Source organism: Anoplolepis gracilipes, chromosome 6 (assembly GCF_047496725.1).
Source record: "Anoplolepis gracilipes chromosome 6, ASM4749672v1, whole genome shotgun sequence".
Lineage (NCBI taxonomy): Eukaryota > Metazoa > Arthropoda > Insecta > Hymenoptera > Formicidae > Anoplolepis > Anoplolepis gracilipes.
The window spans coordinates 883,085-909,023 of NC_132975.1; the positions used below are offsets into that span (position 1 = coordinate 883,085).

A 25,939-nucleotide genomic window follows, 5' to 3' on the forward strand; every position below is an offset into this window, starting at 1 on the left:
AAAAGGGAGATAATTCTAGGATTTCGGAGGGAAATTTCCAAACCTCGACAGAAAATCCTAGCTCCGTCGATTACAAGGAGGGAAATTACCAAACCTCACTACGTGATTCGACAAAAACCTATAAGGGAAGAAGTCCTTTATCCTTCCCAGATTTTAAATTTACGCAGGTTGGACTATTTACAGAAACAAATAAAATCAAATCAGAAACCTCTCACGTTACCAAAGAAGAGCATTCTAAGGGAGCTCAAGAAAATAGTTCAAATGAAAGAAAATCTTTAAAATTTAAATACACAAATAAACCGTCTTCAAAAGTTTCTTCCCTTTTATTAAATCAATCTCAAGAAATTATAAAAAATTCCAAAGCTACGCGCAAATCAAAACATAAAGAAAGTTCACCAATCAAGAGTGAAAAATGTTTAACAATCACCGAAGAAAAAAAGGACGGTCGACTCACCGAAATTATACAATCATTAAGATTGGAACATTTAAACGGAATCGAGAGAGACAGTATAATAAAGTTAATAACGGACAGTCAAGATAGATTCTATATTCTGGGAGAAAAATTAACTGCAACTCACGTGTTACAACATAAAATACCAACCACAGACAATCAATCTATAAATACTCGACAATACCGTTTTCCTCAGACGCATAAGGAAGAAATAAATAAACAGGTAGAGGAACTCGTTGAAGGAGGAATTATAAAACATTCACAGTCTCCATACAATACTCCCATATGGATAGTACCAAAAAAGGAGGATTCAAAAGGAAATAAGCGATGGAGAATGGTTCTAGACTTCCGCGCCTTAAATGATAAAACCATTGGGAACGCATATCCGTTACCAAATATTGTTGATATATTAGATCAATTAGGAGGAGCGCGATATTTTTCGATATGCGATTTAGCATCCGGATTTCACCAGATTAAAATGGATTCTGAAGACTGTCATAAAACAGCTTTTACAACTCCTTATGGACACTATGAATTCGACCAGATGCCTTTCGGTCTAAAAAACGCATCTGCTACTTTCCAACGTCTAATGGACTTAGTATTAACTGGGTTACAAGGACAAGAATTATTCGTCTACATGGACGATATCGTTATCTATGCTACTTCTTTAGAAGAGCATGAAAGAAAATATAACGTTTTAATAGAACGACTCCGTAAAGCTAATCTAAAATTGCAACCAGATAAATGCAAATTTTTGAAAACAGAAGTAACGTATCTAAGACACGTAATTAGCAGGGACGGAGTAAAACCAGATCCGAAAAAATTAGAAACAGTACAACAATTTCCAAGATCCAAGACGCCGAAAAACATTAAACAATTCTTAGGACTTGCAGGATATTATAGACGATTTATATCAAATTTTTCCCAATTTGCCAAACCATTAACAATATTATTGAAAAACGATACCCACTTTGAATGGACACCTGTACAAGAAGAATCTTTTCAATTTTTAAAACAAAAATTATGTGAAGAACCAGTATTACAGTATCCAGACTTTTTTAAACCGTTTATTTTAACTACGGACGCCTCTGGAATAGCCGTGGGCGGTATATTATCGCAGGGAGAAATAAATAAAGATCGCCCCATAGCATATTCCTCACGAATTTTAACAGACAATGAATTAAAATACGACACTTACGAGAAGGAAGCATCGTTTACTGCGTTAAACATTTTCGACCTTATTTATACGGAAGGAAATTCACTCTAGTTACAGATCATAAACCATTAATGTGGTTTAAGAACGCGCAAGATGCAAATATGCGAATATTGCGCTGGAGATTAAAATTATCAGAATACGACTACGATGTCGTATATAAAGCTGGGAAAACTAACGTAAACGCAGATGCATTGTCACGAAATCCTGTAGACCTTCAAGGAATAGATTGCAAAATTATAAAAAATAAAATTTTAAATCCAGATAACCCAAGAGACGCAGAAATAATTTCCAGAATGTTAGATGAATCAGACAATAAAGAAGAAGATGACGAGTTTACTTTACGCTTCTCAGACAACGAAACAGACGATGAGATAGATAAAATAGAATACGAAATAAACGAAACAGACCAAACAATCGATACAGATACATTACCCTGCACACTCGAAAAATTAAATAAAATTCCCGAACCACAGATTACTCAAAATAAAATACAAACGAGAAGTCAAACAGCAAGATCAGATTTTAAACAAAACGAAATGATTAAAGAGCTTCCCAATAACAACACGGAAGAACTCGAAGAAAGAAATGATCCGCCGGATAAAGACAACGATACCGAAAAAGAAGACGAAGAGGAAATTATCAACCAAAATCTAAAATCACGGAAAATAAAACCTCACCTTCAAAAATTACGCGGACTTAATGTCGTAGAATCCCGCTAACTATTATTCCTACGAAAAGACAACGTAGCATATTTCGTCGACACTAACGGGAACCCTTTGGATTCTGGTTCACAAAAACTTTTCGAAAGAAACAAGTTACCAAACCTAAGGTCCCTTACCTTAAACGAACCTAAAGTCATAAAACATAAAAGTTTTTACCACATAGCCTTACCCGTTAGTGAAACGCAACAGGAAGGACCGACGCTAACTCTAAACCGAATTGTTGCCGCTATAACTAATTTGCGCGATATAAGTGAAGAATTAAATTTAGAAACAATTAGTATTGCAAAGACTGAAATGATCAATAATGTACCGTGGAGTAATATTAAATCATCACTTCAGTTAACATTCTTCGATATACCGACTAAAATAATTATTTGCAACGGATTAATTAAATATCCTCCTAAAGACTTACAATCTATTATTATCGGAGAAATGCACTGCCTACCTTCGGGAGGACATCGTGGTGTCACAAAAACATGTAATAGAATCAAGCATAACTATTACTGGGAAAATTTAAAACTAGACGTTCAACGATACATTCAACAATGTTTACAATGCCAATTAAAAAAACTCGTTCGAGTTAAAACCAAACAACCAATGATAATCACCGACACGCTAGGATCTTCCTTCGATAAAGTTGTGATGGATATCGTAGGACCGCTACCGAAAACCGAAAAAGGCAACGAATATATTTTAACGTTACAAGACCAATTAACAAAATTTTGCGTGGGAGTACCGTTACCAAATCAAACTTCCGAAACCATTGCAGAAGCTTTTGTGGATAGATTTATCTGCATACTCGGAGCACCGAAGGCAGTATTGACAGACCAAGAACGGAACTTTATTAGTGATTTAATGAAGAAGGTTACCAAATTATTCAGAATTCGCACAACTGCCTTTCATCCTCAATCAAACGGGTCACTAGAACGATCACACCACGCATTAGGAGAATATCTGAAACAATATGCAAATGAACAAAAATAATGGGATAGATGGATCAGTCTCGCGATGTTTAATTATAATACCAGCGTACACGAGGCAACTAAACACACTCCATACGAACTAGTTTTCGGTAAAATAGTGAGAATTCCATCAAACGAACCTTTCGCATCAGAAGATAAATTAGCAAGCTACGACGAATACTTAATAAATCTAGCCACACAGTTACATACGATTCAAAGAAACGCGCGCGATAACGTCATACAGACAAAAATTAAATAAAAAACCCATTATGATAAGAAAATTAATCCACAAAAATTTAAACCGGGAGACTAGGTATTTTTGTTAAAAGGTCCGAAACCAGGTAAATTCGGAGATCAATATACTGAACCTCATGAAGTTTTAGAAATCTTAAATAAAAACAACGTAAAAGTTAGAATAAAGAAAAATAGTCGAATTGTACATCCGAATCGGTTGCGAATATCACATATCAGACCAAATGTTAATTAATTATATGCACTTTCAGATGGATTCCAGAATTAGGAAAATTGTCGCAATAATAACAATGTTAATGATTAAATTTTATCAAACACACGGAATAATAGGCTACGATTGTGGATCTCCTGCAACAAATTTAACTACTTTATCGCTATTAACTATCGGCGAATGTGACATTCCAGTACAAAAAGTTAATCAAGATCAAATATATCTTCAGTTACTACAAATCAACGAATTCGAATCTGTACAAGTAATACAATGCAAAGTCGAAATCGACCGGATAATCAGGAAATGCGGAATGTTCTCTCATAGTATGGATGTGTATAACGGAAAATATTCATACGTGGAAGAAATATCTCGCGAAGCATGCAAACGAATGCATAATCAAGGCAGTTATCAATTAGGAAGTACATACATATCCGGTTTAAAATCTAACCAGACAACCACACGACCAATAACGCTCGCTGGCAGCGTCGACAATAGCGGAGCATGTGTCGGAGGAGCATACTCCGATCCTTATGGAACATGGGCAGATGTAATCGTACTAGCGAGTATAAGAATTACATTGCAAGATTATACCGCCGACGTACGAATAAATACCAACCGAGTGCAACTCAGATCCGGCGTCACGTGTGAATTTGGCGCTACATATTGCACTGACATAGAAGGAGGAGATACATACTGGGACCTTGTACCAACCAATACTTGCAAATTTTCCAACTACGGATTATTATTCGAAGGATATGCACACAAAGTCATCGACAACAATAGAGATCACCCTCAAACAATTTATTCATTAGTCACACAAGAAGCCATTTTCGCGCTAACTAGAAAAGGAAAACAAGACGTTTGTGGATATTCACTCGTCCGAACTGAACATCCAAAATTACTGATTTTCGAAACAGTACGCAGAAGCGAAATTTTCAAGAAATATTCTCGCACTTCAAATCTTGTTATGTTCACATACATGAACTCGAAATTCGTGTATGTAGAAAAACACATCCGCACTCAAATAAACGAACTATATAGAAATGTATTACAGCATTAATGCAAATTAGAACGAAAAATGTTACGAAACGCACTAGCCATAGCTAGCCAAGCACCGGATATTTTTGCATATCATTTAATGAATGGACCTGGAGACATGGCTTTCCGAGCAGGAGAAGTAATTCACATAATAAAATGTGTGCCAGTTGATGTAAAACTCGCGCGAACAAAGGAATGTTACGACCAATTACCAGTAATCAGAGGAAATCAAACACACTTTTTAACGCCTCAAACTCATATACTATTACGACAAGAAACACAAACCGTCTGCAACCCATTCGCACCTGCCATGTACCTTTTGGGAGATTCATGGTACAAATTTTTACCGAATCCAGTGGACACCCTACCACCGACCATTATGAAACCATTAACCAAACCCATCTGGAAGTACATAAGCCCAGGGTCACTCGCAACCAGCGGCATATATTCTGAAAACGAACTGAAAGAACTAAGAAATCACATAATGTTCCCCGCTGAGCGGCCCGCACTTCTAAATACGGTAGCAAGGGGAGTAATGGGAATGTCCAGTTCACTACAGGAAGGGTCAATCTCCAACCTTCTAGACGAAGCTTCAGTGGAAAAAATAGCCGCCTCTGCTTGGAAAAAATTTTGGAACAGATTTCTGATTTTCGAAAATATTAGCGCTGGAATAATCGGAATATATTTAACCGCAAGAGTTTCTAAATTAATTTTAGACACACTCATGCATGGATACGCACTACATACCGTATATGGATGGTCACTGTATTTATTTGGAGCAGTTTGGGATTCTCTCACTCATCTTTTATTGCATCTAGGACAAAAAACGTTCCGAAAAGATACCGCCGAGTGCACCGCACGAAGACAATAAAACCATAATAAAACCAACTACGCAAGAAAACTATAATACAGATACTTCGGAAAGAAACGCGATATATCTTCTGCTACACACACGAGAAAATGCGAATTATACGTTAGAACTAAAAGAATAAAAATAGATATACCTCATAATCACCCATAGGAACAATAATAATAATAATAATAATAATAATAATAATAACAGCAAAAAAAAAAAAAAAAGGGAGGAAATAAATGACAAAAATAATAAAATTGATCAAGTAATACACACAGAACGGTTCCTTTTTCCACCCCCTCCCCTTCCCTAGATATAAAAAAACCCACCTTTCTAATCCACACTAAACAATTTTAGAAATGGAAATCAAAGGCATCAACACTCATGATTTAACCCGTGGACGCCTGGAAATACGAACTATCCAGGTGGAATCCCCACATCTCATATGGCTACACCTAAAAACAGCGAGAAGGACCTAGCAGAACTTCTGGAAGAATTAAACTTCCGGATGGATCGACGACACACCTACCTCCACATATGGCCCGAACACCTGAAAACGAACCAGTTGCCGAAAGATAAAGGACCTATGGCAACGCGGTTTCATTACTAAAATAAATAGGACAACGAGCATGGTAAAAATCAATCTAAAGGATTGGGGAGCGACCATTTGGAGACAGATGTCACAAGTGTTTCTCCTAGAAGACCGATTTCGAGAGCTCTCGTGGCAAGCCGTTAGGTGCGGCTTAGCATATACGGCCCCCTCTTAGAAAACCACCAAATGGCCACAAAAGACGACTGCGCTATGCAAGATCCTAGCAGAAAAACAGGAGGGGTGGATGAAAATAATTCACCCCCTTGGCGACGGGGCCGCCATGATCAAGCTGGTTATATATAACCAACATAACGAAGGCGCTTGCAACTTACGAGACTCATTAATCCAACTAGGGCATGCTCAACTTAGCAACTGCGCTAAAACATCCGTATCGCCTACCGTTTAAAAAATAAAATAAAAAAAAAACCTACACTTTCCTTTTTATTACATTAATTCAAATAAAGATAAAAAAAACACATATATACATATATATAACACTAATAATAATGTTAAAATCATTATAAAAAAAATATATATATATCCCTCCTTTTTTTTTATATATTTGTTCAATTAATTAACGTAAAAACTAAAAGAAAAGAAAATTTTATATATTTTCTACAAACTATATATATAATATATATACATATACATATATATATATATATATATATATATATGTATATATACCTTACTATATTCACAATATTACGTAGCAACATTATTCTATAGTATTACATATACATTGCATGATTACGTTAACATATGTATTATATCATTATAAGATAGTTTAATATCCACGTATAAAAAAAAATGCAAAACAATCTTGCTTAATAGTTTAATTCCACAAACAGTATAACAATACCTAACTATTATTCCCTCGCTGAGAGCAATAAAACATCACCCGGGAAAACAAAGATCTAAACCTTCGACGATGGTCAAGGAAACGTAATACAACACTCCTTTTGGCTTTTCTTTTTTTTTCTTAAAACGTAAGAGGAGATAGTTTTGCATTTTAACAAAAGAAAAAAAAAAAAAATGTGTAAGGAAGACAAAAGAAATAGGAAGAGGTTTTGGAGGTTGCCTTTTTCTTTCTTCTTTTTTCTTTGTAAACAAACAGCGTGCGAAAACATAGGCACATAAGCAAACCTAAACGAAATTCCTGGAAGAGAAAAACATATCTCTCCCCTTTTTCTGCAAATGTTGGGTTTCTCCCCAACATTTGTCTAAGGCCGGGGGTGTTACGTCCTGTCGGCTCCATGTTTTTTCTCCCACGAAATGAACAATAATCGTCCGATCGGTCACAAAAACGGGTCGCGCAATAGAAAAGAACCGTTATTATCAAATAATGTTTAGACCTACTAAAAACGATATCTAAACAAATACCGGAAGGGATCAATAACGAAATCCTCTAAACAACGAAACAGACAAACACAGCTGCATAATCTTAAGAAAGAAACAAATAATGCCGCTACGCACTGTCGGCTCCACGTTTTTCCTCCCACAAAAAAGAAACAATAATCGCCCGACTAATCATAAAAAGGATCGCGCGAAGAAAAATATTTTAAAACATTGAAAACGATGTCAAAAGAAACGACCGGAAAGGACCGATAGTGAGATCCTCTAAATGAATAAATCGACAAACACAGCTGCATAATCTTAAGAAAGAAACAAATAACGCCGCTACGCACTGTCGGCTCCACGTCTTTACCTCCTATAAAGATAAAGCAATAATTGCCCGACCAGTCATAAGAGGACCGCGGAACGAAAAAATTTTAAACATTGAAATCGATGTTCAAAGAAATGACCGAAAAAGATCGATAGTGAGATCCCCTAAATAAATAAATGGATAAAAATAGCTGCATAATCCCAGGAGATATCCAAATGAAGAATCTCCAAATTTTCTAAGAGGCCGTACAGAGCCCACCAATCAGCAACAATCAAAAATAAGGATAAGAAGGATCTTACCGAACGACAGCTTTTTACACGTCAAAGTCTCAAAAATACTCCCGCCCAAATTGTTAACACGTCCTCAAGATTTAATATAAAAAGGGAAGACTCGCGGCATTACCGACACCAAACAAAAAATTCAAATCAGTCGATAGTACAACGTTAGATTCATTCGCCACAGTTACTCCCGCTCATTCCTATTTTCGGTCGTTCGCTGACAAGGAATTTGTTTCACATATCGGGAGTTCTGATTAAGTTTTGAAAACTATTAGAGTCAGTGCTCAACAACGACCACCTGCCGAGCAAGAGCCACAACTGGGTCACGACCTAACCAGCAGCTAAAAACACAACAAATCTGCCTAAGTAGTAAGTCCATTTTCCTTCTCTTTCACCGCCATTCTTTCCTCTTTATTCAACCCTGTTCTTTATTTAAAGTGCCTAAAATCGCGCCGACCCGCCAATTCTCGCGTGCAAATCGAGACCATAGATCGGACGACACGACCATGGGCGAAACCAACAGTTTAGATTCTTCCCTTTCTTCACCGCAGTACCCGCGCTGTTCCATCCCGTTGTAGACGCTTTTCCCATTTACCCATAGTTACCTTGAAATAGATTTTCCTTCCCCATCATATTCCCCCGTACCCCTTTCACCTTCGGTCATCGATATATCCGATGACTCACCGCCGTCGTCTCCTCTAACATTTTCCGATTCCTCGTCCGTAATCCTCTCGGATAATTCGTCGAACCACACGATAGAATTACCCGACTTCTCTTTGGAGTACTATACAGTAACACTATATAGTAACATACATAACACTTTTCGCAAATCATTATTATTATTTTTTTTTCTTATTATAAACTATTGTAACAAATACCAACCAGGATAAAATCTTTAGAATCGCACTCGTTCCCCTTCTTTTCTGGTTGACGACCTCCGTACTTATGTAACACCCGCACCCACGCACACAAACACACTCATACAAATAATTTTAAGGCCGATATCAATAAGATTATATGTATAATGGTAAGAATTAATTGAATAAATGTTAAATTAAATATTAAATGATCGGTAAATTTATTTAACTCCCTCACTCTCTCCACGCGAAAGATCACACTTGGTCCCGTCCCGCGTAAAAGAGATTCGATTCTCTCTTACCAAAAAGGGACCACCGAGAGAGCGTTCGCATAACAGAGTAATAACGACACCCGTCGTTTACCTGTTTGCTAACCTGCAGCTCGCTCGGCCGAGTCACTCGTCGATAAGACTTTTGACATCTGAACAGTTCCTGTTACGCCCTTCCTCTGACCCATCCTTTCTACGGGCCTGGACGTAACAATAGTATAAATAAATTAAATTATAATAACGGATAATAAGTAAATGAAATTCGCATGTAAAAACGCACGTTTCGGCTTAATGTTTCAAGTCCTCCTCAGCGCAAAAAAATTGAGTTAAGGGGGGAATTTCTTTTTTTTTGTAAAAAAAATCGATTTTTTTTACGGAATCTTGTAGTTTAAGGTTTTTAAAATACTTCTGTAAAGTTTTAATTTGAAATTAATTAAATTGTGAAAGTTATAAACCGTAAACCGACTCGGCGCGCAGGTATATTTTGAGAGTTCAAACAGCGCACAGCAGCTGTTTGAACTCCTTGCTGCGCGGTCAATACAATGTGAATAGATTTTATTGTGTTGACAATAGGAAAAGAAGAAAGAAAGAAAGAAGAAGGCATACTGTATGGCCCTGATATAACAGATTAGCTGTAAGTGCTTGATATATATTCATAAACTCAACTTCAAACTTTAAACGCGTTTTTCTCGAAACAGGTATTTTACAACTGGTTGACATGATTTTTAAAAAACTATTCAATCGATTGACTTGAAATTTTAACTGCATGTTCAGAAAATATCCCTCTATCGCGTGAACTAAAGAAAAAGTGATATATTATATATTTTTTTTATTGTAAAAAAAAATTCCCAAATTTAAGAGTAAAATCGATTATTTAAGTTTGACAAGTCGCCATTTTCTCAAAAAATTTCTCTTTTGCTTACTTCTAGTTCAGGCGATAACTACATGTATACAAAAAAAACACCGTTTGATTTTTTGTTTCAAATGCTCTCAAGGGTAGATATCGTGTCAACCAGCGATTAAGACACTCCACGCGGCATCATAAATGAGCAGGAATAACAGGTGATATTTTTAATAAAAAAAAATTTTTAAATAAATAAATATATAATAAAACATCCGGAAAAGATGAAATTAAAACACCGCATAGTTTTGCTAAAAAAAATTCCCAAAAAAGTCGTTTCTTTTTACCAAAGAAAAGAGATTTTCCCCTTAAAATTAAGATTAAAATTTAGTCAAGTTAACGCAAACGATATATCAAGTGGTACAAACAGTAATCATTAGTTCGCCGTCTCGTATAAGTGTTGATTTTTTTGTTTTATATAACGCATTATTCTTGATACGTTGATAATAAATTTGACCATCTAGAAAGTAATGATTGAATAACAATAATAATATAATAGGCGTCGGTTTAATGAAAGGAATGAGCATATTAAAATTGTGTATTTTTAGAGTACATAAAATGTGGTAACTTACATAGTCTTAATAAAAATAGTCAACGGTATAGGTTCTCTAGTCCATTGCGAGTATATCTCCATATCAAAGAGACAATAGTCAACGAGTAATAACGACAAACTAATGTGATGATACACAGTTAGGCGCATTATTTATACTTGTCGAACGGTGTCGCGGAGCGGGGAGCTTTTAATCACATTGCTATAGATTTCGGGTAAGCATTCCGTATCGGTCTGCAAATTCAAACTATTCTGTTGCGTTTTGATGTGCAACATTTTTGAGATTAAACGTTTACTGTAAAAAGGTTCTTTATCTAGAATTTCCACATTATTCCAGTCAATTCGTTAAAGTTAATTCGATAATCTGTTATAACGGATTTATTCGTGGTGTTTTTATGTATATGTTGTCGATATTCGTTAATTCTCGTTTTCAATTTATCTGCATAAGACGCGTTGCAATCGTTGCAATTGATTTTGTAAACAACGTTAGTATTATCAAATTTTGGTATTGAGTCTTTCTGTACTTTAATTAAATTATTCAATTTATTGAGACTAAAATGTGAAATGGTCGTGGACGTGTTCCTGACGATATTTTTAAAGTTCTCGGTTAAGTTTGGTAGGAACGGGATTGTGAAGTAGGAAGTATTTTCTCTATTGTATTCTATTTTATTGTTGTTGATATTGTTTGTTCTATGTATTAAGTATTGTAGCCGATGATTAATATTATCAAATATGAATTTCATAATGTTATGACTTAAATAAAAAACGGCTCCTTTAATGCCTTTATCTCATTCCCCTATTTTAATTTTATACGTGCCTTTGAATTTCTTTATTTTATTATAGTGTTTTGAAAAGCTCTCAAGATAAGTTATAAGAATATGCAATGAAAAATAGAGGGTTCCATTTAAAAAATTCGAGGTGACCCTTACGTGATCTTCAATCGACTATCCAAGGTCAAACCATTGCACCATCTTACAGCCCTCTTCATACAACTTTTGTTTGAAACATTTTTTTCTAAAACCAAGTGGTATCGAGATGTTTGAACGTGAAAGTTAAAATGAGACACCTTGTATATATGTATATAGTAGATGTAGATGTTTATTCGATCGATCTCCTTAGGGTTACAATCATTTTACACTGTACAAAATCTTAACCACTATTAATAAATTACCTCTTCCCGGGAGCCCCTGTGACTACCCCCAGCCACCTCGTCTCCCGAAGTTCGCACACACACATACCTCCTCTCACATTCTCCCTTCCTCCTCGCAACTGTCACTCCTACATAGACACAGTATATTTTTCAAAACTCCACACTCGATCCCGGTCTTGAGTGACCTCACATTTTAAACTGCCGCTCCCTATCCCACGCTCTATCCCTTTCCTCTCGCACTTCCGCTCCTCTATCCTCCCCCTCTCGCTTCATTTCCCACATCTAAGAGGAAGCCTCTCTCTCATAACCCGTTCTTTCCCTTTCTCTCCCTCTTTCTCTCTCTCACTCACTCTCACTTTCTCTCACTCCCTCTCCCTTTCCGCCCCTCACCTACACCTCCCACTATCTTAACCTATTTACCTCTCTCACCTTTTAACTAACTCCATTTATAACCTCTTCTTCCCTCGTTTCTCACATCTGAAAAGAAGACCTATCCTTCATATCCCATTCTTTTTCCTCTCTCTCCCTCTTTTTCTCTCTCCTTCCCTCTTTTTCTCTCTCTTATTCCATACTTCTAACTCTCTAACGGGTTGTCGTGATGTTCCTAAGAGCACGCCAACCCTTACAAAATCGTCTAAAATCTATTCCCTCACACTCTCTCTCCTTGCCCTCTTCCTTCTCCTCCTTACTCCCCCTCGCCGCTTTCTGTTTCTTGATTATCCTCTTCCTCCTCCCCCGTGTCTTCTCCCCTCATTTCCTTACCTCTCCTATCGCCTTTCCCATTCCTTCCGCTCCTTCTTCCCTTCCTCTCCTTTCGGCTCTTCTCTCCTCTTCTCTCTTCCTTCCTCCTCTCGTCTTTCCCTCATCCATCTCATTCTTTTCTCCACTTTCTTCAATATGCTCCTCTATATCCTCTCACCACATACGTCTCCCGACTGCACCTGTCAGCCCCTATCGATATGATATCTCGACTGACTCTTTTATCGATCACGATCTGCCCTCTTTTCCACTCGTTTTTAAACATTCTTCTTCCCCTCTCTCCTCCCCCTTCCTTCCTCTTCTCTTTTCGCCTTGCCATTTCACCATCCTTCTTTCCTTTTCTTCCTCCATCACGTCTCTTCCCTTCTCTCTTTTCTCTGCGTACCTCCTCACTTGATCTCCCTTCTCTCTGCTTATTCAAAACTCGCACCTAACCTCCACTTGTCACCGCCTATATTTCTCTCCATCTACCCTCCTTCGTCTCCTTTATTTCGATCTTCCTCTGATCCTATCTCCTCTCCAAAACTCACCCTCCTTCTTTCTCTTCCTCTCTTCTCTCTTCTTCTACTTTCTCCGTCTCTCCTCCGTATGTTCTTCGACATTCTTCCACCTCCCCCTCTTCTCTACCCCTTTACCACTGTTGACAACTCTTTTATATATCCTTTCATCTCCTTCACTTCACTCTTTAACTGTTTCCTCCATCTCCTCTCTTCTTTTCCTCTTCCTTTTCACTACCCTTCTCTTTCTGCACCGCTCTGTTTCTTAACCTCCTGTCACCCGCTCACTTCTTTCTCTTTACACTTTTTTCCTAACCTGCTTCCACCGCCACACGTGTCTATCGCTTATACTGCCTTCCCGTCTCGAATCGATCTCACTATGTCTTTCGCCGTCCTATCGATTTTTTGATCTTTCCTCCTCGTGCTGTGCGCTCCGACACACTCCTCCTGCCATCTACCGTTGTCTCCTTGTAACTCCTTCTCTCCTTGCGCCTGCTTACCGTTACTGCTTATTTTGCCACGTTTCATCATCCTCTTCTTTCCCCTCTTTTCTCCTCCATCCTCATCGCTCACTCCACCTTTTCACTCCTGTTCTTTTCCTTTTTTTCATTTCCGCCTCCTCCTCTTCCTCTGCTGCCATCTCTCCCCCTGTTATTCCTTCCTCTCCTTCCTCTTTGCTTTCTCTATGCCTCGATTCCTCGTCCTCTTTTCCACTGTCCCATTCTCCCCGTCATCTTCTGTCTTCTCACTCCCGTTTTCATTCCCTCATATTCCTCCTTCTAGACCTGCCCTCCGCTTCACTCCACTTTCCCACCTTCTTCCGGTCCTCCGCTCTCCAATCCACCCTCATTTTCACCTCCTAATCACTTTTTTCCTTTTATAAACCTCACTTACACCTTCTTTATCCTTTCTCTCGACTTCTCTCCACCCGCCATCTTTCCAATCCTACTGTATATGTATATACATATATATACAGGGTGTCCGGTAATAACCGCCTCACCGCTCATATACAGGTAGAGCAGGTCAAATTGAGTAGAAAAGTCCTCTACTATTTTTCGAAATAATTATCGAGAAATTAATTAAAAAAGATCGGCGAATCCGCGCGAGTAAAGCGCGCGCGGCGAGAAGGCCGTCCCACCGCTACGCGGTTACTAGGCGCGCTACTCATACGCATCCATTTCCAGTCGTAGACCGCTTCTCCTATCATTCAATGAGCGCCTAGTAACCGCGTAGCAGTAGGATGGGCCTTCTCGCCGCGCGCTTGTACTCGCCCAGATTTGTCAATCTTTGTTAATTAATTTCTCGATAATTATTTCGAAATTCGAAAAATGGTAGAGGACTTTTCTACTCAGTTTGACCTGCTCTATCTGTATATGAGCGGTAAGGCGGGTATTACCGGACACCCTGTATATATATATATATATACAGGGTGTCGGATAGCTCGCGCAACAACCTTTAAGGGAAGGTGGAGAGTGTTATTCTGAACAGAAAAGTCCTGTATCATTTTGTGATTTGCGTAATAATTATTAAAGTATTAATTAAAAACGCTCAGCGAGCGATATTATATATATATATATTTATATATACAAAGTGTTCGGTAATAATCGTCCCACCTCTCTAGGACTAATAGAGCAGGTCAAACTGAACATAAAAGTCTTCTACCATTTTGCGATTTGCAATAATTATTATAATATTAATTAAAAACGCTCAGCGTATAAGCGCACGCCGTATATAGCACTCAGCATATGCTGAGCGTTTTTAATTAATATTTTAATAATTATTGCGCAAATCGCAAAATGGTAGAGGACCTTTATGTTCAGTTTGACCTGCTCTATTAGTCCTAGAAAGGTGGGGCGATTATTACCGGACACTTTGTATGTATATATAATATCATTCGCTGAGCGTTTTTAATTAATAGTTTAATAATTATTGCACAAATCGCAAAATGATACAGGACTTTTCTGTTTAGAATAACACTCTCTACCTTCCCTTAAAGGGTGTTGCGCGAGCTATCGGGCACCCCGTATATATATGTATATATGTATATATATATATATATATATATATATATATATATATATATATATACGGGGTGTCCGACATAGGTTTCGCGGATCTCGCGTCAATCACGTTCGGCAACGCCGTGACTTAGCGCTGTTATACAATATGCTAATGAAATTAGCAGCGGCAAGCCTTTTAACTAAAATTTTATTTTAATTTTTATATTAATTTTTAATTTTAATTTTTTTTATTAATTTCTATTTTTTATGTTAATAATTTTTACTTTTATTTTCTAATTTTTATATAAATTTTTATTTTTTTTTTAATTTCTTTTCTATTAATTTTTATCTTTTTAATAAGTTTTAATTTTATTTTTAATATTTTCCACGTTTCTCTTTTTTTATTTTTTCATTAAATTTTTCAACTTTATTTTTATTTAATGTAATTTTTCTTTTAAAATTTAAGAAAATATATATTTTATATCAAAAATTTTTATTTTGTTGGCGCAACTTTGTAATATATTTTTGTAAAAAAATAAAGTACATGATGTCTAACTTTTTATAAAATATTATTATGTTTTTATTTTTAAATAGCACAACTTTTCGATATTATTTTTTGTAGAGTTTGATAATATTTTGTAACTTTTTTGATAAATTTGATTTATTTTTATAAATTTTTATTTATACTTAGCACAATTTTTTTGATATCATCATTTTTGTAGGATGTATAACTAAAATAACTTAGTTTTTTTACGACTTAAAATAACTATTTTATAGATGAAAATAATTTCGTAGATTGAAATAATACTATTTTTGAAATAGGTTTTTTTATAGTGCTTTTTCTTAGGGTTAATAAGCATTATTTTGCAAACACATAACAGTTTTTACGCAGACTTAGCACCTTTTTTTACCTTTTTTTTAAAAAGGTAATTTTTTTAAAGATATCACTTCTTTTTGTACTATACATATATATTAAACATGACTAAATATATAAACAAAGAACCCGCCACCACTCCGTCATATTTTATTAAAATATGACGGTCATTTTTAGACCTTACTTGGAGTTTACTTAGACACCCAGACTTCAAACTTCTTTGCTATTCTTAATGGACAAATACAACAAATCAATATGTCATTAGAAGTCACTTATTATTTTACTCAATAAATATTTTTAAATTTATTATAAATAATCATTGTTCTGCTTATCTAATTCATCTTTGAATAAATAATACAGAAAAAGAGTGAGTTATAAACTTCTATTTTTAATAATAAAAAAATAATTGATTATCTCTCTTCCTCTTTTACGTCAAAATATATTTTATACCTAAATAATACAGAATATTAAGCATTGTTTATGAAACTGCTGATACATAACTTTTTTTTGTATGAAACTGATTGAAATACAATTATTAAATGATTAAGTATTAATCAAGTTAAACATATAAATATATTTTAATAAGGAATTTTTTTCTTTATTTTATAACATTTGATATTTATTATTTATTAGATTTTCTGTAAACACAGCAAATAAACATCTTTAGTATCTTTAGGCCACTGTCTTTTTTTAACTTGAGCATCATTAACTTCAATCCACATATTAAATGTTCCTTCTCTACACATGCATATATAGTGACCTTCATCAATATCTGAACCATAGTAAAATATAGCATTCATGACTTTATAAAACTGTCCATGTATTAATACCTTAGTTGTTGGAATAGCACTTAAAATTGTATGTTGCTTTCGTTAATTTATTATCCTGTGATGAAAATATTAAACGAATAACCACTATCTCTTTTGTCAATATTACTTCTTTTTTGAATATTATATCATTTCCATTTTATAAGCTTTGAAAAATATTCTCCTAAACATTGTCGCATATGTATTTAAATTACATATTCTATTTTCATATCGATGCATTAACATACGTAAAATATCTGATTTATCACAATTGGATAATTGCTACTTAATAGCACTTAAATTCAATAAACACTGTAATATTGCATTTGCATAGCATGAAATCTTGTCTATATTTTGGAAACCATGCATGATCCAAGCAGTACTTTTTCGAACATTTTCATCTAAACCTGATTTTTGAACAGAAGTTATTACTTTTGGTAACACCCATAAGACATCTTTTACGTTGTAATATTGTTCCTTTGACATAGCAATTATTTCTGCTTTCGGTTTATGTATTTGTTTTAGACGATTATATTCAATAATTGCATCTTCATTAGCTCTTACTAATGAAGGATCGAAGTTAATTAAATGTAATCCTTCTAGAGATGTTAATCGCGATAATGCAACATAAGTTTGGCCACAATTAAACATAACTCCGTCAAAAATGGTTGTATTTGAAAAAAATTTTTTTTTATTTTAAAGCTTAAAGTCTCTACTTTAAAAAGCATTTATTAGATTTTAAATTTCTCCTGTCCCCTTTCCGCCGCTCTTTCAAAAGTGAGGACGTGTTTCGTTTCCAAAAAATTGCATAGTTTGACGCACTCCACGGGGTAGAATAAATTTTTTTCACCAATATCATGACAACCATCGTAAAATTTAGACTTTCCTTTGCAAATTAAAAAAAAAATTGAGATTGATACGATTTTTGTTCGTGGAGTTATGACGTTTGAAAGTTTCCCATGTATTTTTGGTCAATTAAGGTACCGATTGCCGGACATGTCCCTATATCCGAATATTTATATGAAAATTTATCATTATTAACTTTAAATGTTTTTTTTTATTATAATGTAAACATTTTATCAAAAGCTTTAAATATTTAAAGATTTTTATATAGTAAGACATTTTAAATATTTTAACATAAATTAACATCAAAAAAAAAATAAATTTGTTACGTAATTAGGTGAAAAACATTTTGAAAACGTTCTTAAATTTTTTTTAAGAAATTCGTCTTATTATTTAACATGATTTTTATTTATTTTCTGTTTTTATTTTATAAACAAAATTTTATATAAAAACATTATACAAGTCAAAAAAGATAAATATGATTATAACAATGCTTTTAATTTATATAAACAATATTTTTTTGGTAAAATTTGCGAATCTAGTTACTGGTACAATAGTTTATATGATTGCTCAATAACTGAACTGTTGCTTAGTTACCGATACAACTCCGATTGAGTTGTTTGAATTGAGTCGGATTTAATTACTGGAACTTTCTCATTATATGTTTCGTTGACATATAATGAGAAAGTTCCAGTAATTAAATCGGACTCAATATATGATTATTAAGATTAATTCTCTAAGTATTTGTATAAATAAAGTTATTTAACATTAGTTTAATATTTTTAAATACGTTTTGATAAGAAAAGATACATTTTAATTGAAATAAGAGTATAGTCCGTACTTACTAACTTATATAACCTACTTTACAATATATCTTTTGCAAATAATAAATTAAATAAGTAAATATTTTGTATTGTTTAGTATCGTAAAAATGCCAAAAATCGTAAAAAAAAATATACACAAGAAAATGTAAATGCCACTTTGAGGGAGATGAAAAATGGCATGCCGTTGAGAGAAGCAATAAAAAAGTATAATGTACTGAGAAGCACGCTTTATTGTAAAGCAAGAAATATCTATCCTGTTGAATGGTCTAAAGGTCCACCAACTATTTTAACGAAAGAGAAAAAATTACAAATTAAAGAATAGATAATTTACTGCTGCGATAGAGGTTTTCCAGTTAGTAAAAATCAACTGTTCGATAATGTGTATTCGTTGGTGATTGCATTAAAAAGAACAACACCTTTCACAAATAACAGGCCTGGTAGGCATTGGTACGAAAGTTTCTGTAAACGTCATCCAGAATTAAGCATTAGAATAGCTCAAAATTTGACACGTGCTCGTGCTTTAGCTACAGAGAACGTTTTAAGAAATTGATTTGCTGAAGTGCATGCACATTTACAAAAAAAAGATCTTATTGAAATAGATTCATCCAGAGTATTTAACTGTGATGAGAGTGCACTTTTTCTTTGTTCCAAAGCTGATCAGGTTATTGCAAAAAAAGGATCAAAATCAGTTTATAAAGTTATTGATGGAGATGAAAAAGAAAGTTTAACAACACTTTTTATGGTGAATGCTAAGGTAGAAATGGCTCCACCAATGATTTTATATTGGTACAAGCGCATGTCATACAGTGTTATGAGTAAAATTCCTTCTGGATGGAGTGTTGGTTCAACGGAAAGAGGATGTATGACAGCAGAATCATTCTACGAATATATAACAAATGTGTTTCACCTATGGCTAATAACTAAAAAGATTCCAATGCCTATAGTTTTGTTTGTGGATGATCACTCATCTCACTTAACTGTATCATTAAGTACCTTTTGTCGCAAAAATGGAATTGAACTTGTAGCACTGTATCCTAATGTGACTCATATACTTCAATCTTTAGACGTAGCAGTATTTTGCCCCTTAAAACATTCTTGGAAGAAGACAGTGGATAAATGGAGATTAGAGAATGCTCCACAGCGTGGAGCAAAAAGAGAATTTTGCTCCATTATAAAACAAGCAGTAGATAATATAAATTTAGCTGAAATAGTTAAAAGTGGATTTAAAACTTGCGGTTTGTGGCCCCTTTCGGCAGACGCTATAAATTATAACATTTTAAACAAAAATAAAAAAAAGAAGAGATGTCTGAGCAACAGAATAGACATTTCATTAATAAGACAAATAGTTATGCAGAATATTGCAAGAAACATTTAGAATTTTTTGAAGAACACATTAGCAATGACATATTACATAAATTTAGAAATGCAGAACTTCATGGATCTCCAGAATTATTTATTAATACAAGAAATGAAGGGTTATACGAGTATTGGAAAATTATAAAAGGATTATCTGGTATATTTAATATTTAAATTATTTTACTAAAATTTTTTTATATGTATTATAATAAAGGAATAGAAATTAGAATAGTATTAGAAATAAAATTACAGAGAAATAAAATTTTAAGTAACTAATTATAGACAATAAACAATTTTTTAACTACTTTTTAAAAATGCTTTTTATGTTTTTGTTATTTCTTAATATAGGCACCGAAGCTAATGTTCAAGAAATTAATTTAATTTTAAATATAGAAAATATAGAAAATAACCCTGATAATCACGATATCAATATTCCAATCGAAATAATAGAAAATATAGAAAATGATAACCCTAAAAATTACGTTATTATTCCAATCGAAATAGTCAAAAATTCAGAAACGCTTTACAGTGAAAGTACAAATTATGAAATTATTGATTTAATAAATAAAAATAATATAGAAGCAAATGCCAATATTGATATTGTTGAAAAATTATTGGAAGGGCCATCAGAAAATATTGAAACGCAGTCGAAAAATAGTAGTTTACTAAATCTTAAAGGTGTGTCATAAATTTTAATTTACATAATTGTTAGAAATAATTTTGTATTTTTAATATATATATTTTTAATTGTATTTTTTATTTTTAGAGATTCAAAATCATGATACACAAAATAAAAAAAATGCATACACACATACACAAACTGTGCAAATTTTCCAAGACAAAACACGTTCTTACTTTTGAGAAGGAAACGGGAGGGGAGAAGAAAAAATTCGAAATCTGACAAATGCTTCTTAAAGTAGAGATTTCAAGCTTCAAAATAAAGAAAAAACTTTTAGATAAGACAATTTTTCGCGGAGTTATGATTATTTGAAGTTGAGTGAAATTTCGATAAAAATTTTTTTTACGCTAATTTTGTTGCTCAGTGTATTTTTTATAAAAATAGATAATTGAAAATAAAAAGATTAATTTAGGAACTTATAAAGAAAGACAAGAAATATATTAAAAAAATATTAAGTTTTTCAGTTACATAATTAATTTGAATAAATTACTTAATTGAAGTGTTTTTAAATTTTTTAATAAATTGTAAAAAATTAAAATTATCTAATAACAAAGTTACAAGTACGAAGACAATATAACGTACAAATTGTTTTCAAATGTAAATTAGTGATATTTAATGTATAAACAATAAATACTTCTTTTTAACAATATAATGTTTACACATATTTTTATTGTCCAAAAACGGTTGTTAACATCTTTATTAAATATTTGAAATACAATATAATTTTATGTTTCACAGTGTTTTTTATGAGTAGATACTTGTTTATAAAAGATAATTTTGATATAATGAGAATTCTGTTTGAGTTATTCTTAATGTAGAAAATGATAATAAAAACCTATAAATAAAAAACTATCAATAAAAAAACACTATAAGTAGTCTTTTACTATAAGTAGTTTTCCACAACTTATGAATAAAAGTTTAGCAAAACAATAAAAAACAAATTTTCAAAATTATGTTAGTGGATTCATTAGTATTATTCAAAATAATTAGAGATGTTATTAATATAATTACATTTATATAAATAACATAGAGAGTTATAGTTATAAGAGAGAATTAGAATAAATTCAAATTAAATTCACATGAATATCTTGTTTTATCAATATTTTCTTAAATTTATTTGATAATAATTTCTAGACATTAATAATTATTCAATTGTACTTTCTACAATTTAATGTATTTATAATTTATTTACTGTACTTATAATTATTAATAATTATAATATTTAAATTTAAAAAAGGTTGATACTTTTATTATATTTTTGGCTTGATTTTAAATTATTTTATTCTTTTTAATTTAATTCTAATTGTAATTTAGTTTTATTTGTAATTTATGATAGTTCAATTTTTAAAATTTTTATTAATTTAATTTTAATGTAGTTTAGATAGAGTTTTAAATTTCATTAAAAAAGAAATTTTATTAGAATAGAATATATATATGTATATATATGTGTATATATGTTTATATGTATGTGTATATATATATATATATATATATATATATATATATGTGTATATATATATATATAATATCCACAAAAAAGTCGTATGAAATATTAATATTAACAAACTGTCTACATTTTGAATACTTAAGAAATATTGTAAGATTTTATTTCGTGATAAGAATGGAGTGCAGCATCGAAAGAAAAACATAGTAATGAAGTGTCGGAATGCCACAAATATCAGGCGGTTGCTCCAGAGGCCAAGCAAGTGGCAAGTGCCAGTTGCTCCGCAGCACTCGTTACGGTTGGTCACGGAACGCTTGGTGCTGTCTCTTAAAAAGATCTTCCTCAGCTATCTAACCTTTTAGTCATTCTGATTGCCTAAAGAACTCAGAAGATTTTATTAATTAGAATTAATTAGAAAACTGAGAAGTTTCAGAATATAACTGTTCAAATAAAAGACATAAACCGGAATATGCTGTATGTTGAGACCATAGGAATGTAGTGAGTGTACGTGAATAGTATCGTGTATGGGCGTGTTTTTCAGTCAAGTACCTTCGGTCTTTGATTGTTCTCTGAAAACATATTGAAAAGATTCCAAGGAACATGACGTTACCGACGATACGCGTCATTATATTCTTGTTACTCATCGTTGATCTTCATGCAACTAATACCATGACATCAGCTAAGGTATTCAAAATTTCTTATCTTTGTTTACTTATCAACTGATTCGATCCTCTTTTATGTTTTTTTACATACATATAATATGTTTATATATTTTATAACATTTTTATGTTTATTTTATGTACATCTAATGTACTGTACTAATAATAACTAATGTACTTTACAGTTGATTACATTTAATATTAGGTATGCATTAATTGTTACCTATTAGATATACATTTGAATATTGTATCTTTTAAATAATAGCTTTTAAATTTCGTAGTTTTGTTTACTTTTAATGTTCTCGATTTTTAGATTTTTAAATATTTATATTTTCAAGTTTTTCGAACTGTGATTTTTATATTCATGAACTGATAGATTTTTGGACAACATATTTAATAATAATATTAAATACGTTGATGTTTATATTTTAATTATTTGATCTTGGTCTGATATATTTATATTTTTGTCCTTTAGTTTTAAGTATTGATTATTTTTTATATTTACATTTTAAGTCAGAGATATATTTATTAATATATATTTATATATAATTTATTAATATATATATATATATATATAAGAGAGAGATGTGAGTATGTAAGTTCTTATACAATGTATTTATGAAACTATTTATATTTAAAACTTCAAAAATAATATAATTTAAAAAATACAAATCTTGCACTTTTTTATCTTCCGATTAAAATTTTTTGTTTCTTAAAGAATAAAATTTATTTCTTTTTAATAATTACTTAAATACTTAAATTTACAGTTTTAAAAAGATTATAGGTTTATAAATATATAATCTTACAACTCAAAGTTTGTTAATTGTTTTAAAAATATAAATTTAAAAAAAATAAGAATTTATATATAAAAACAATTGTTAATTCAACAATTTCTCAGATTTTTAATTATTTATCACAGATGTATCGAGAATATATATAAGAGAAAGAAAGATATAAGTATTTAAGTTTATACAATATTGTACAAATTCATTAGCTACATTATATATTATTTTATTTATTATTTAATATAAAATAAATATCCTTCTACTGTATTTATTTCTAAAAGTTTTAAAGAATAACTTTTTACGGTTTTTTACTTTTGAACTAGACTTTATAGAATTTAAATTATAAATAAATTTTTATGAGCTTATGCTTTTGAATATAACTAAAAGTAAAATTTTTATATTAAAATTAATATATGTTTAAAAAGTACATATATTTACATAATAATAAATATAGCAAAAATTGGCAAACCAGTGTCATTATTATAAACTTTCAACATTATTGTGTTTAAACAGAATGCGTTCTGCTTATGCATATATAATTATTGATAAAAATTGTTAAAAATTATCTCCATTGGTGCATAAAATAACACATTTTGATTGTAAAATTGTAATTGTAATTTTAAAATTTTGTGTAAAAATTACAAAGGGAATAGTAATTAAAAGATATTTAATTTGAAATTTAATTTAATTCACAAAACCAGTTTTAAAAATAGCTGCTAACAAGTTTTAGTTTTAGGTTTAGTTTTTTTAGGTTTAGCAGCTATTTTTAAATTATGCCTTTCAAAGAAAGAATTATCTAGATAAGTGACAAATCAGGAAATGGGCGCTTAAGTATATCAGTCAACAAACGCACACAATGTAAAAGCAGAGAAATATTTGAAAGAAGATGGGCGGATTCTATCCAACTTATAATCTCAATGTTTCTTTGTTTGGCTGCTTGAGAAATATTACATTCGGCCGTCATTATATGATACTTAACTAATTGTTGATAACACAACAATAAAATATACGAATAAGACACAATTTATTATAATTATGGCAGTGTTGGAAGAATATAACAATGCTGGTGACTAACCTTTATTATATTTATTGAGTAATATAGCCAATCTACATATATTTTTAAAATAGTCCCACAAATTTATAAATTTTTTAGGATTGTAAAACAAATGTAAATATAGTATAAAAAAATTGTATGTTCTGTTTCTGTTTAAATAAAAATATCTTTAGATATGACCAAAATTATTAAAGATCTTTAATTTTATCTTATTTTTTTATATAAATAATTTATGTAAATAAATACTACAAAAAAAAATTTTAAACTATTAATATCACATTAAAGTTGAAACTTCAAATTTTAAAATGCTTTTATAATTTGTTGTCTGCAATGATTTTTTATTGAGTATTGACATTATTTCTAAAAAAATACAGGTTTAGTTTCAAAATCATATAACTAAAAAAAATCATCTAAAAAAAATTCTAGGAAAATTAAAAAAAAAAGTTTTGTAGGGAAAATGTTGTAGCTTATCTTTTCTTTTTTAAAACACAGAACAAGAAAATAAAAAAATTTTTTAAATTGCCAATTGCAACTTTAACACACTATCGATAGTTTAAAATTTTTTTTATTTTCTTTATTTTCTTTATTTTGTGGTATAAAAAAAAACACATTGTTTTGTTCCTTAAACGTGTTTTTAATACTCAGCAGCTGGATAAAAAAATTTTCTCTCGAAAAATTTAAGTCATGTTCTATAAACTATAATTTTGCCTAAAAAACTTTTTTTTTAAATTTTTCTACGATTTGTTTCGTCGAGTTACATGATTTTGAAAAGATATTTGTATTTTGTATAATAAAAATAATGTTGATACACTTAATAAAAAAATCATGTCAGATAAAAAATTAAAAAAATATTTTAAAAGTTAGAGTTTCAACTTTAACATGCTATAAATAGTTTAAAAATTTTTTTTTATTTTTTCAATATTTACACACTAAGAAATAAGAAAAAATGAAGATCTGATCATTTTGGTGATACCCGTATAATATAATAAAAATACAATATCTTATAGTGTACATTAAATATAAATACTATTAAAAAATATATACATATATATTGAGTAAGATATATATTGAGTAACAATGTTATGGAAACAAGATATTATTACCGATACGCATTAATACATATTATTATTAGTGTTGTACATATTATTAATGTTACACTAATTAAGTAATTACACTAATTAAACAATTATAATGTGCAAACAAATAATTAAAAATAATTGAATTGTAATTAAATAATTTATAAAATAATTTTTTTTTTATAACTTTTAATTTAGAATTTAAAACATAAAACCGAAAACATAAAATATAACAAAAATATACAAAGATAATGAACTGTAATAATAAATTAAAAATATTATAAAATATATGTAAAACTTGAAATAATAGACCTA

At 31.5% G+C, this 25,939-nt stretch overlaps 1 protein-coding gene and 1 pseudogene across 4 annotated transcripts in view; both read left to right on the top strand.

The window, feature by feature from the left end:
• Nucleotides 1-3,893: 3,893 nt before the first annotated feature.
• Nucleotides 3,894-5,786, top strand: LOC140666909 (uncharacterized; annotated as a pseudogene).
• Nucleotides 5,787-22,314: 16,528 nt separating this feature from the next.
• Magu (SPARC related modular calcium binding-like protein magu) overlaps nucleotides 22,315-25,939 on the top strand; it is a 249,434-nt gene continuing 245,809 nt past the window's right edge. For all 4 annotated transcript variants that reach the window (XM_072893687.1, XM_072893686.1, XM_072893684.1 and 1 more), the window contains exon 1: nucleotides 22,315-22,734. In XM_072893687.1, coding sequence (XP_072749788.1) covers nucleotides 22,651-22,734 — 84 coding nt within the window. In that variant the 5' untranslated portion in view covers nucleotides 22,315-22,650. The remainder of the gene's footprint in view (nucleotides 22,735-25,939) is intronic.